The sequence below is a fragment of the Dendrobates tinctorius genome, unplaced genomic scaffold (genome assembly GCF_039654945.1).
Source record: "Dendrobates tinctorius isolate UK_male_01 unplaced genomic scaffold, ASM3965494v1 ptg000209l, whole genome shotgun sequence".
NCBI lineage: Eukaryota > Metazoa > Chordata > Amphibia > Anura > Dendrobatidae > Dendrobates > Dendrobates tinctorius.
The window spans coordinates 8,729,172-8,742,121 of NW_027361876.1; the positions used below are offsets into that span (position 1 = coordinate 8,729,172).

Below are 12,950 nucleotides of genomic sequence, written 5' to 3' on the forward strand. Positions count from 1 at the left end.
GGCTATTAAAATCTGCTCTCACTCACCTGCTTTATCTCTCTGGTTGCGATTTTCCGCAGGAGCCCACGCATTTTTTTTACAATGAATTAACCACTTAATTTGACACCTAGATGTACCAAATTTTACACACAAACCCTAATCTGATTATTAGTCAGGGATAGAGTTGAGCGATACCGTCCGATACTTCAAAGTATCGTATCGGATGGTATCGGCCGATCTTTAAAAAAAGTATCGGTATCGCCGATTCCGATACCGGAAGTCCCATTCAAGTCTATGGGACTTCCGGTATCGGAATAAGAAAAACCCTTTCCTGCCCTTGTACAGCCTCTCTGGGGTCTGTACGGGCCTTTCGGGGGGCTGTGCCGGCCTGCCAGGGGGTCTGTGCAGGCTCCGGTGGTCTGTGCCGGCCTGCCGGTGGTCTGTGCAGGCTCCGGGGGGCTGTGCCGGCCTGCCGGGGGGCTGTGCCGGCCTGCCGGGGGGCTGTGCAGGCTCCGGGGGGCTGTGCCGGCCTGCCGGGGGGCTGTGCCGGCCTGCCGGTGGTCTGTGCCGGCCTGCCGGTGGTCTGTGCAGGCTCCGGGGGTCTGTGCAGGCATCGTCCGATGGGACTACAAGTCCCATCGGGCGATGCCTGCTACCATGACAGTGATTGACACATTAGCCAATGATGGGACAGTAGTAGTCCCATCATCCGGCTAATGTGTTAAATGTAAAAAAAAAAAAAAAAAAAAAAAAATTACATGCTACATACATACAACATGCATACTACATACATGCTACATTCATACTACATACTACATACATGCTACATTCATACTACATAAATGCTACATGCAACATACATACTACATGCATGCTACATACATACTGCATGCTACATACATACCACATATATACTACATACATACTACATGCACCGTCCGATACTTCAAAGTATCGTATCGGATGGTATCGGCCGATCTTTAAAAAAAGTATCGGTATCGCCGATTCCGATACCGGAAGTCCCATTCAAGTCTATGGGACTTCCGGTATCGGAATAAGAAAAACCCTTTCCTGCCCTTGTACAGCCTCTCTGGGGTCTGTACGGGCCTTTCGGGGGGCTGTGCCGGCCTGCCAGGGGGTCTGTGCAGGCTCCGGTGGTCTGTGCCGGCCTGCCGGTGGTCTGTGCAGGCTCCGGGGGGCTGTGCCGGCCTGCAGGGGGGCTGTGCCGGCCTGCCGGGGGGCTGTGCAGGCTCCGGGGGGCTGTGCCGGCCTGCCGGGGGGCTGTGCCGGCCTGCCGGTGGTCTGTGCCGGCCTGCCGGTGGTCTGTGCAGGCTCCGGGGGTCTGTGCAGGCATCGTCCGATGGGACTACAAGTCCCATCGGGCGATGCCTGCTACCATGACAGTGATTGACACATTAGCCAATGATGGGACAGTAGTAGTCCCATCATCCGGCTAATGTGTTAAATGTAAAAAAAAAAAAAAAAAAAAAAAAAAATTACATGCTACATACATACAACATGCATACTACATACATGCTACATTCATACTACATACTACATACATGCTACATTCATACTACATAAATACTACATGCAACATACATACTACATATATACTACATGCATGCTACATACATACTGCATGCTACATACATACCACATATATACTACATACATACTACATGCATGCTACATGCATGCTACATGCTACATACATAACATATATACTACATGCATGCTACATACATACTACATGCTACATACTACATATATACTACATGCATGCTACATACATACTACATGCTACATACTACATATATACTACATGCATGCTACATACATACTACATGCTACATACATACTACATATATACTACATGCATGCTACATACATACTACATGCTACATACATACTACATATATACTACATACATGCTACATACATACTACATGCATGCTACATGCATGCTACATACATACCACATACATAACACATATATACTACATGCATGCTACATACATACTACATGCTACATACATACCATATACATACTACATGCATGCTACATACATACTACATGCATGCTACATACATACTACATGCTACATACATACTACATATATACTACATGCATGCTACATACATACTACATGCTACATACATACTACATATATACTACATGCATGCTACATACTACATGCTACATACATACTACATATATACTACATGCATGCTACATACATACTGCATGCTACATGCATGCTACATACATACTACATACATACATGCTACATACATACCACATATATACTACATACATACAATACATTCATACAATACATACATAGACATACAGTACATATAACATAGAGTAACATACTTACCAATACTTGTCACATTGTTCCCCGAAGCCATTGTCTTTTCCGGAATAAATATTAACATAACAAACCACAAAAATACTCACCCACGATCCGAAGCAGTCCACGAGTGTGTCCCATGACGATCTTGGGTAGAGAACTGCAGCATCAGCTGTTGCTGCCGTTCTCTACGGGCTGCAGGAATCCAATGACGGAAGGTAGGTATCCTTCCGCACTGTATTCCTCCGCCACTTAAAAAAAAAAAAAGTCCCTAGTCTCACTTTATGCCATTGCTGTGTGGGAATTTCCGGCATCGGTGATTTGTATGGTGGCGGCGCTACATTGCTTGCCTCCATCCAGGATCCGTGTTGCCACGTCTGCGCCGTTATGTTGTCTGCCCGTGTCCTCCCTCATTATATAATTATTGTGCCATATGCCGCCGCTTTATTTATGCGCCGTTACATATATTGTTATATTGCTATCTTATTTTTGTTTTATGAGGATCACTGCATCAATTTTGGAAGAAGGAAGTAATGAAAAATTATTTATTATTGCATTAATAATTACTGCAATATTGTGGCACTATTTATATATATACACTTGCACTTATGTAATTTGCATGCATGATGATATGTTTTTTTGTCACATATTTCACATTTATATGTATCCTAATTACTATGTGATTACATAAAATTGCATATGGTATTTTTATTATTCTTAGTATTCATTGTTTCCTATTTAAATTGTATGAGGTAGTCATTGGCATTTGACTGTGCGCATGCGCTTTCTTGGCATCGGTGATTTGTATGGTGGCGGCGCTATATTGCTTGCCTCCATCCAGGATCCGTTTTGCCACGTCTGCGCATGCGCCGTTATGTTCTCTGCCCATGTCCTCCCTCATTATTTAATTATTGTGCCATATGCCGCCGCTTCATTTATGCGCCGTTACATATATTGCTATCTTAATTTTGTTTAGCAAGTATTTAAATTACACGCATTTGTTATTATTTTGGTCTGCATAGCAACGGCGTCTAATGACTCTATAACCCGGAAGCAGTTAATCACATGATCTGGATTTGTCTTTGACTTCCGGGTATTTGTGACGGCGCATGCGTCGTTATGGCACTTTGTATGCAATTGATTCCCCTATAAATAAGCCGTCGATCTACGCTACATTACATTTATCCCCCTGACGAAGGAGATTCTATTTCCGAAACGCGCGTCGGGGCGCGTTCTTATACAACCCATATAGCACCAATTGGCTTACAGGTATTATTTTGTGTCTTGCACTCGCCTCACGGCGATTTATATGTATAATTCTTTTGCACATCAGCACCTTTTTGCACTTTTTTGCACTTTTGGACACATTTATTAGATATTTTATGTTACTTTATTTATGCACTTTTTTTATCTGGATCATTAATTAAGCCTTTTGTTATGGACTGGTTTTTCCATTGTCCATAAATATATTGCTTTTGTGGTTGTATATGTCATTATATTATCTTATTTTATTTTATATATATACACAATTTTATGTATTTAATTGTTGTGCCAATATTTCAATAAAGGTATTTTTATATTATATTGTATCATTCATTATTATTGTTATTATTATTATTTTTTATCATCTTTTTCATCTTGGTTTTTATTTCAACCCATCTTTGAATTTTTTCAATTTTCATTTATACCCGGATGGTCTGCCATCCCCCTTTTTTTGGGGGATTGATTCCAGCACACATTTGATATTGATAATTTTATTATTATATTCTTCTGAAATTATTGCATCTTATATAGGCACTGTGTGATTGGTTCTTTTCCCCTGTTTATTCTTATATTTCTGTGTTTTGCACAGGGCGGTCTTTTCAAGGATGGATTTTAAAACCAGGGAATCATCCTGGCAGGGCCAGGTGAATGATGTGTTTGGGAAAACTGGCACTACCACTACAATTTTTGATGGTCTAACATTAGACTCTCTATCTAGATCTATTAAGAAATTATTATTCAAACGCACACGAATATGGTGGACAAAAGCCTTCTTGGAAAATTATATAAAAAAACAATTAATACCTAGAGGTTTGAGAGTACGGGTGACCCCGTCGTTTATAGTTGAAGATGAAGTTTTTATAGATTCATGGGAGAAAATTTGCAATGAGACTTCCTGGAAACTTATGGAGCTTTTGATTGGTTTTAATGCCAAATCCATTACAAGTGTAGACAAAGAGTTGGATGAACTATTTAATAAAGCTAAGTCTAATCTCTCTCCCGAACAATTTATTAGTCTTAATGGGTCCCTTGATAAAGACTTGGAATCATTAGTTAAGGATATACAGCGTAAACATATTAATAAACTGACTAGGGACCAAAATGATCTATCTTCACGGAGGATTTATTACTGGAAAAGACATATCAATGACAGTCACAATAGGGACCGTTCCATGTCCATTGCTTCAAATCATTCAATCGGTGATGCCTCTGTTGCCTCCTCTTCCGCCTCTGTATCCTCTATGGTTACTCCTAAAAGGAAAAGGAATTTGCGTTTTCTTCCTAACAAAAGGAATTATTCTCCGGAATTAAATTCCAATCAGTTAAAGGTAATTAATTTAAGTAATCATACTTTTTCATTTACTGAACTTGACATTTTAAGTAAGGGGTTAATGTTCTGCCCTACGGCGAAATTTGACTGTTTTACGGCAGTCAAGGATTTACATTTATTTGCTAGGAAGTTATTGTTTAAACGCATCTTTCATGATAAACAAACTTTTGATCTTTTCCCGACAGAGGCGGAACAGAAGGCGTTAACTGATTTGGAGCAGTTGTCTAGAGAACATAACATTAAGGAAGGTGAGGTTCCACAGGTCATTAAAAAATCATCCACTAAATTTCCTCCATTGTCAACCTGTCCAAGTGTTGATGTATTTGTTAAAACAGTGAGTAGAGAATTACATAACATCACACCAAAGATACATATGGACAATTTGAGCAGTGAAGAAAGATTGAGTCTTAAGAGATTGGTTGGTCTGCAGGATGTTGTGTATAAACAAGCGGATAAGGGTGGAAATGTAGTGGTATGGCCAAAGAACATGTACGAAATTGAGGCATATCGCCAGTTGAATAACCCTGAATGTTATAGGAGGTTAACATTTAACCCTCTATTGAAATTTCAGGCTGAGTTAAAATCATTCCTACAGGATGCTAGAGACGATAACATTATTACTAATGATCTCTTTTTGTCTTTACTAATTTCAGAGCCAACCATTCCCACCCTTTATCTGCTTCCCAAAATACACAAAAACACCAATATACCACCAGGCAGACCAATTATATCAGGGAGAGGCAATTTCTTGGAAAATGTCAATAAATATATTGATTTTATTTTGCAGCCTTTTGTTACATCCCTCCCATCTTACACCAGGGACACCGGTGATTTTCTCAAAAAGATTGATGGTATGCACATTGATAAGGACTCCATGTTAGTCACATGTGACGTGGAGTCTTTATATACTAATATTAAACATGACGATGGAATCACTGCCGTATCTTATTTTTTACAACATTCATCTTATTCACGTTCATTTGTTGTATTTTTTATCAATTTATTAAATTTTGCCTTATGTCATAATTTTTTTATTTTTAGGGGGTCCTTCTTCCTACAGACCCAGGGAACGGCGATGGGTGCTTCTTTTGCCCCATCGTATGCCAATCTGTTCCTGGGTCTGTGGGAGAGGGACCTCTTTTTATCTGGCAATCATGTATCGATTGAGAGCGTCCCATTCTGGACGCGCTACATCGATGATGTGTTTTTTATTTGGCAAGGTTCCCCCGACATGTTATCTAAATTCATTGAAACACTTAATTTGAATGACATCAATGTGCATCTTACCTTCCGGTGTAGTTGTGAGGTTATTGATTTTCTGGATGTTAAGGTGGTGAGGGATAGTCATGATTGTTTGCAAACTGATTTATTCAGGAAACAAACAGCAGTTAATTCTCTCCTTCATGCTTCATCTTCACACCCTCGTAACCTAATTAATTCCATTCCAATTGGGCAATTTTTGCGCTTAAGACGCATCTGTTCTACAGAGATGGATTTTTTGAGACAAGCAGAACTGTTGAAAGAAAGGTTTTTTGAGAGGGGGTATAGTCGACGTGCTGTAAAAAGGGCTTTCAATAGAGCAAGACATCAATCTCGGCACAGTGTGCTTTATGACAACAATGAGGTGAAATCAAATTCTAAGGAAGTAGTTAGATTCATTACTAACTTCAATGGCCAAAATGAAGAATTCAAATCTTGTTTGAAAAAATTTTGGCCAATTTTGAAGGCAGATCCCATTATTGCCAAGTATATTGGTGATTATCCTAACATTACATTTCGGAGATCACGTAATTTACGTGACTGCCTAGTAAAAAGCCACTATGTTCAGACACCGGTTAACAATTTTATTACACAGTTTAAACAAATCACGGGTTGTAAACCATGTGGACAGTGTATAGCTTGCCCTAACATTGTCAGAGCACGCACATTTAATAGCTCCAATAATGCTTATGTCTTTGATATTAAAAAATCCATAACTTGCTCATCTACGGCAGTCATTTATTATGCCACTTGCCCCTGCCCCCTCATCTATGTGGGCCTTACCACTCGCCAGCTCAAGGTGAGGGTGCGGGAGCATGTTTTAGGCATAAGGGCAGCTGCTGATGTTGAAGATATTGCCTCGCTTAAAACCCTGCCTAGACATTTTAAAACACACCATAATTGTGATTCTTCATTATTGAAGGTAATTGGCATCGATATGGTGTATACGGGTGATAGAGGGGGCAATATCAGTAAACTTCTTGCGCAACTTGAGACACAGTGGATATGGACACTAGGTACTGTGTCCCCACTTGGTCTCAATGAGAGTCTCTCGTTCATTCCATTTTTATAATTTGTGTATTTTTAATCATTTTCTTTTCACCTTTTTTTTTAGTGTTATGTCGGTTGTATTTTTATAAGGATCACTGCATCAATCTTGGAAGAAGGAAGCAATGAAGAACTATCTATTACTGCATTTATAATTACTGCAATATTGTGGCACTATTTAGTTGCACTTATGTAATTTGTATGCATGATGATATTATATGTTTGTTTATTATTGATTTTTTATTTTTATATGTCACATATGTCACATTTATACGTATTATAATCATTATGTGATTATACAAAATTGCATATGGTATCACTATTTTTTTTATATTTTTTTTAGTATTCATTGTTTCCCATTTAAATTGTATGAGGCAGTCATTGGCATTTGACTGTGCGCATGCGCTTTCTTGGCATCGGTGATTTGTATGGTGGCGGCGCTACATTGCTTGCCTCCATCCAGGATCCGTGTTGCCACGTCTGCGCCGTTATGTTGTCTGCCCGTGTCCTCCCTCATTATATAATTATTGTGCCATATGCCGCCGCTTTATTTATGCGCCGTTACATATATTGTTATATTGCTATCTTATTTTTGTTTTATGAGGATCACTGCATCAATTTTGGAAGAAGGAAGTAATGAAAAATTATTTATTATTGCATTAATAATTACTGCAATATTGTGGCACTATTTATATATATACACTTGCACTTATGTAATTTGTATGCATGATGATATGTTTTTTTGTCACATATTTCACATTTATATGTATCCTAATTACTATGTGATTACATAAAATTGCATATGGTATTTTTATTATTCTTAGTATTCATTGTTTCCTATTTAAATTGTATGAGGTAGTCATTGGCATTTGACTGTGCGCATGCGCTTTCTTGGCATCGGTGATTTGTATGGTGGCGGCGCTATATTGCTTGCCTCCATCCAGGATCCGTTTTGCCACGTCTGCGCATGCGCCGTTATGTTCTCTGCCCATGTCCTCCCTCATTATTTAATTATTGTGCCATATGCCGCCGCTTCATTTATGCGCCGTTACATATATTGCTATCTTAATTTTGTTTAGCAAGTATTTAAATTACACGCATTTGTTATTATTTTGGTCTGCATAGCAACGGCGTCTAATGACTCTATAACCCGGAAGCAGTTAATCACATGATCTGGATTTGTCTTTGACTTCCGGGTATTTGTGACGGCGCATGCGTCGTTATGGCACTTTGTATGCAATTGATTCCCCTATAAATAAGCCGTCGATCTACGCTACATTACATTTATCCCCCTGACGAAGGAGATTCTATTTCCGAAACGCGCGTCGGGGCGCGTTCTTATACAACCCATATAGCACCAATTGGCTTACAGGTATTATTTTGTGTCTTGCACTCGCCTCACGGCGATTTATATGTATAATTCTTTTGCACATCAGCACCTTTTTGCACTTTTTTGCACTTTTGGACACATTTATTAGATATTTTATGTTACTTTATTTATGCACTTTTTTTATCTGGATCATTAATTAAGCCTTTTGTTATGGACTGGTTTTTCCATTGTCCATAAATATATTGCTTTTGTGGTTGTATATGTCATTATATTATCTTATTTTATTTTATATATATACACAATTTTATGTATTTAATTGTTGTGCCAATATTTCAATAAAGGTATTTTTATATTATATTGTATCATTCATTATTATTGTTATTATTATTATTTTTTATCATCTTTTTCATCTTGGTTTTTATTTCAACCCATCTTTGAATTTTTTCAATTTTCATTTATACCCGGATGGTCTGCCATCCCCTTTTTTTGGGGGATTGATTCCAGCACACATTTGATATTGATAATTTTATTATTATATTCTTCTGAAATTATTGCATCTTATATAGGCACTGTGTGATTGGTTCTTTTCCCCTGTTTATTCATGTAGTATGTATGTAGCATGCATGTAGCATGCATGTAGTATGTATGTAGCATGCATGTAGCATGCATGTAGTATGTATGTAGTATGTATGTAGTATGTATGTAGCATGCAGTATGTATGTAGTATGTATGTAGTATATATGTAGTATGTATGTAGTATATATGTAGTATGTATGTAGCATGTAGTATGTATGTAGCATGCATGTAGTATGTATGTAGCATGTAGTATGTATGTAGCATGCATGTAGTATGTATGTAGCATGTATGTAGTATGTATGTAGTATATATGTAGTATGTATGCAGTATGTATGTAGCATGCATGTAGTATGTATGTAGTATTTTTTTTTTTTTTTAACATTTAACACATTAGCCGGATGATGGGACTACTACTGTCCCATCATTGGCTAATGTGTCAATCACTGTCATGGTAGCAGGCATCGCCCGATGGGACTTGTAGTCCCATCGGACGATGCTTGCACAGACCCCCGGACATCAGCACAGCCCCCCGGCAGGCCGGCACAGCCCCCCGGCAGGCCGGTACAGACCCCCACAGGGTGCACAGACCACCGGCAGGCCGGCACAGCCCCCCGGCAGGCCGGTACAGACCCCCACAGGGTGCACAGACCACCGGCAGGCCGGCACAGCCCCCCGGCAGGCCGGTACAGACCCCCACAGGGTGCACAGACCACCGGCAGGCCGGCACAGCCCCCCGGCAGGCCGGTACAGACCCCAGGCAGTCCACACAGCCCCCCGGCAGGCCGGCACAGCCCCCCGGCAGGCCGGCAGAGACCCCCGGAAGGCCCGAAATGACGGCGCATCATGATGCGCACACACCGCGCATCATGATGACGTCAGTCTGTCAATCAACTTTGAACTTCCGATTCCGATGCCGAATTCCGATATTGAAAAAATATCGGAAGTCGGTATCGGAATTCCGATACAGCAAGTATCGGCCGATACCCGATACTTGCGGTATCGGAATGCTCAACACTAGTCAGGGACATATAGAAAAATACATGAAATGCAATGGTTTACTGCATGTAAACCATGTGTCGTTTCTAGAGTTGAGCGATACCAGCCGATACTTGAAAATATCGGATCGGAATGGATCGGCCGATCTTAAAAAAAAATATCGGTATCGCCGATTCCGATACCGGGAACCAATGCAAGTCAATGGGGCCAAAATATCGGAATTAAAAAAAACCCTTTCTTTCCTTGTAGGTTAATTCTACATGAAGAAAAACAACTAAGAATAATGTAGAATGTATTGTGGGAGGTGGAGGAGACATTAAAGCCATAGAGTTTTAGCCCAATCAAAAGGAATAGCAGGAATTAAACTTTTTTTTTAAAGACGTTAGGAGTTACAAAGATATTGACTATGTTAGCCTCATTTATATTTTGCCAGACATGTATGTCTTCTTCTTCTTTCTTCTTCTTTCTTATTCTTCTTCCCTTTTTTACCTTCTTCTTCTTCTTCTTCTTATTCCTTTTTTTACATTCTTCTTCTTCTTCTTCCTTTTTTTACATTCTTCTACTTCCTTTTTTTACATTCTTCTTCTTCTTCCTTTTTTTACATTCTTCTTCTTATTCCTTTTTTTACATTCTTCTTCTTCTTCCTTTTTTAAATTCTTCTACTTCCTTTTTTTACATTCTTCTTCTTCTTCCTTTTCTTACATTCTTCATATTCTTCTTATTCAACAATTATTATTCTACATATTCAACTTCTTCATCTTCTTCCTATTCTTCTTCATCATATTCTTGTTTGTGTCAGGCATTCCTGTAGTTGTTATCTAGAAAAGTTAGAAGTTTACACCTTCCGTTCTGCCTGTCACAAAAGATTTACAACAGGATTTGTCCGCGTTCAGTTTGGCCTGCAGCAGCAGGCCTTTTCCAGGGGCACCACGAGGAGGAACGGAGGCACCTAGGCCAAAGGCTCTGACGAGAACCAGCTGACGGTGCTGGAACCCGGAGGGGTAGCATAAGCTGCAAGAGCAAATGGAAATAGCGAGGACCAGCTGACAGTGCTGGCACCCGGAGGGGCAGCAGAAGGAATAAGAGCCAATGGCACAACCGAGGACCAGCTGACGGTGCTGGAACCCGGTTACTAAGCAGGAGGTACCTGTGCTACAAAGCACTACCAAGGACCAGCAGACGTTGCCGGAACTCGGATACCGAGATGGAGGCACCTAGGCCAAAGGCTCTGACGAGAACCAGCTGACGGTGCTGGAACCCGGAGGGGTAGCATAAGCTGCAAGAGCAAATGGAAATAGCGAGGACCAGCTGACAGTGCTGGCACCCGGAGGGGCAGCAGAAGGAATAAGAGCCAATGGCACAACCGAGGACCAGCTGACGGTGCTGGAACCCGGTTACTAAGCAGGAGGTACCTGTGCTACAAAGCACTACCAAGGACCAGCAGACGTTGCCGGAACTCGGATACCGAGATGGAGGCACCTAGGCCAAAGGCTCTGACGAGAACCAGCTGACGGTGCTGGAACCCGGAGGGGTAGCATAAGCTGCAAGAGCAAATGGAAATAGCGAGGACCAGCTGACAGTGCTGGCACCCGGAGGGGCAGCAGAAGGAATAAGAGCCAATGGCACAACCGAGGACCAGCTGACGGTGCTGGAACCCGGTTACTAAGCAGGAGGTACCTGTGCTACAAAGCACTACCAAGGACCAGCAGACGTTGCCGGAACTCGGATACCGAGATGGAGGCACCTAGGCCAAAGGCTCTGACGAGAACCAGCTGACGGTGCTGGAACCCGGAGGGGTATCAGAAGTTACCCCTGAAAAGCAAAGTTGGCATGCCGCAAGCTGGCCGCAGTTACCGAATCACACAGTCCTACAGGGGGTGCTTGTCCTACTGGCACTATGGAACAAGCCTTTCTTACCAGAACCCGCAGTCCACATAGGAAGCACCTAAACTGCTGGCACCCTAGCCTCGGCTAACCCAACCGCAACACGACATGGCAACTTGGGGTGGCAAACTGACATTGACACTTCCCGGAAACAGCAGGCAGGGCTCGAACCAAGCTGGGCAGGAGGGAGTACCCGTGCCAAAGTCAGTTATGAGCAGCAACTGGCGATGTTGGAGCCCAGGACAAGCACTTAGCAGGCTGAGGCCTGATGTGCTGTCAATTGGGAGGCAGCAGGACAGATTGCCATCAAAACAGCAGGGGAACAGCTGACGTTACTGAACCCCACAAACACAGGAGCTAGTGTTTTACTCTGTGAAGACGGCACTTCCGAGCAACAACTGGCTGTGTTGAAGCCCAGGGACAAGCACGGAGCAGGCTGAGGCTGCATTGAAGAAATTTTAAGATCAGTTGTAGACTTCTACTAATTTTAACCAAGCTCCACTTAGGCCTGTGGCTTCACTGATTTTCGTATTTCCCCTGTCCTCCAACCCCGCCAGTTACAGCTCCGAAGTGGCGTCTGCACAATCCACACTTGTTCCTGTGCTACAGGTGTTCAGTCCGGTCAGTTAATCCCCTGATGTGTGTCCGGCAATGTCGCCTGCTCTGTCCACATTCCCATAATGGGAATGTGGACAGAGCAGGCGACATTGCCGGACACACATCAGGGGATTAACTGACCGGACTGAACACCTGTAACACAGGAACAAGTGTGGATTGTGCAGACGCCACTTCGGAGCTGTAACTGGCAGGGTTGGAGGACAGGGGAAATACGAGAGACAGTGGAGCCACAGGCCTAATTGGAGCACGGTTAAAAATCAGTAGTGGTACGACTGTGTAGGCAGCAGGAGACTTTGCCATCTACACAGCA

The 12,950-nt window shown here is 41.7% G+C and overlaps 1 protein-coding gene across 1 annotated transcript; it reads left to right on the forward strand.

The window, feature by feature from the left end:
- Positions 1-2,970: 2,970 nt before the first annotated feature.
- On the forward strand, positions 2,971-7,550 carry LOC141058113 (uncharacterized). Its single transcript, XM_073554276.1, has 2 exons — positions 2,971-5,177; positions 7,304-7,550. Exons 1-2 carry the CDS (start codon positions 4,205-4,207, stop codon positions 7,363-7,365), a joined length of 1,035 nt encoding a protein of 344 aa, XP_073410377.1. The 5' UTR covers positions 2,971-4,204; the 3' UTR covers positions 7,366-7,550.
- Positions 7,551-12,950: the final 5,400 nt, after the last annotated feature.

Coding starts and splice junctions, on each gene's coding strand:
- LOC141058113 (XM_073554276.1), top strand. CDS start 4,205: ATGGATTTTAAAACCAGGGAATCATCCTGGCAGGGCCAGGTGAATGAT. Junction 5,178..7,303: donor AGAACATAACATTAAGGAAG/GTGAGGTTCCAC, acceptor CTTTTTTTTTAG/TGTTATGTCGGTTGTATTTT.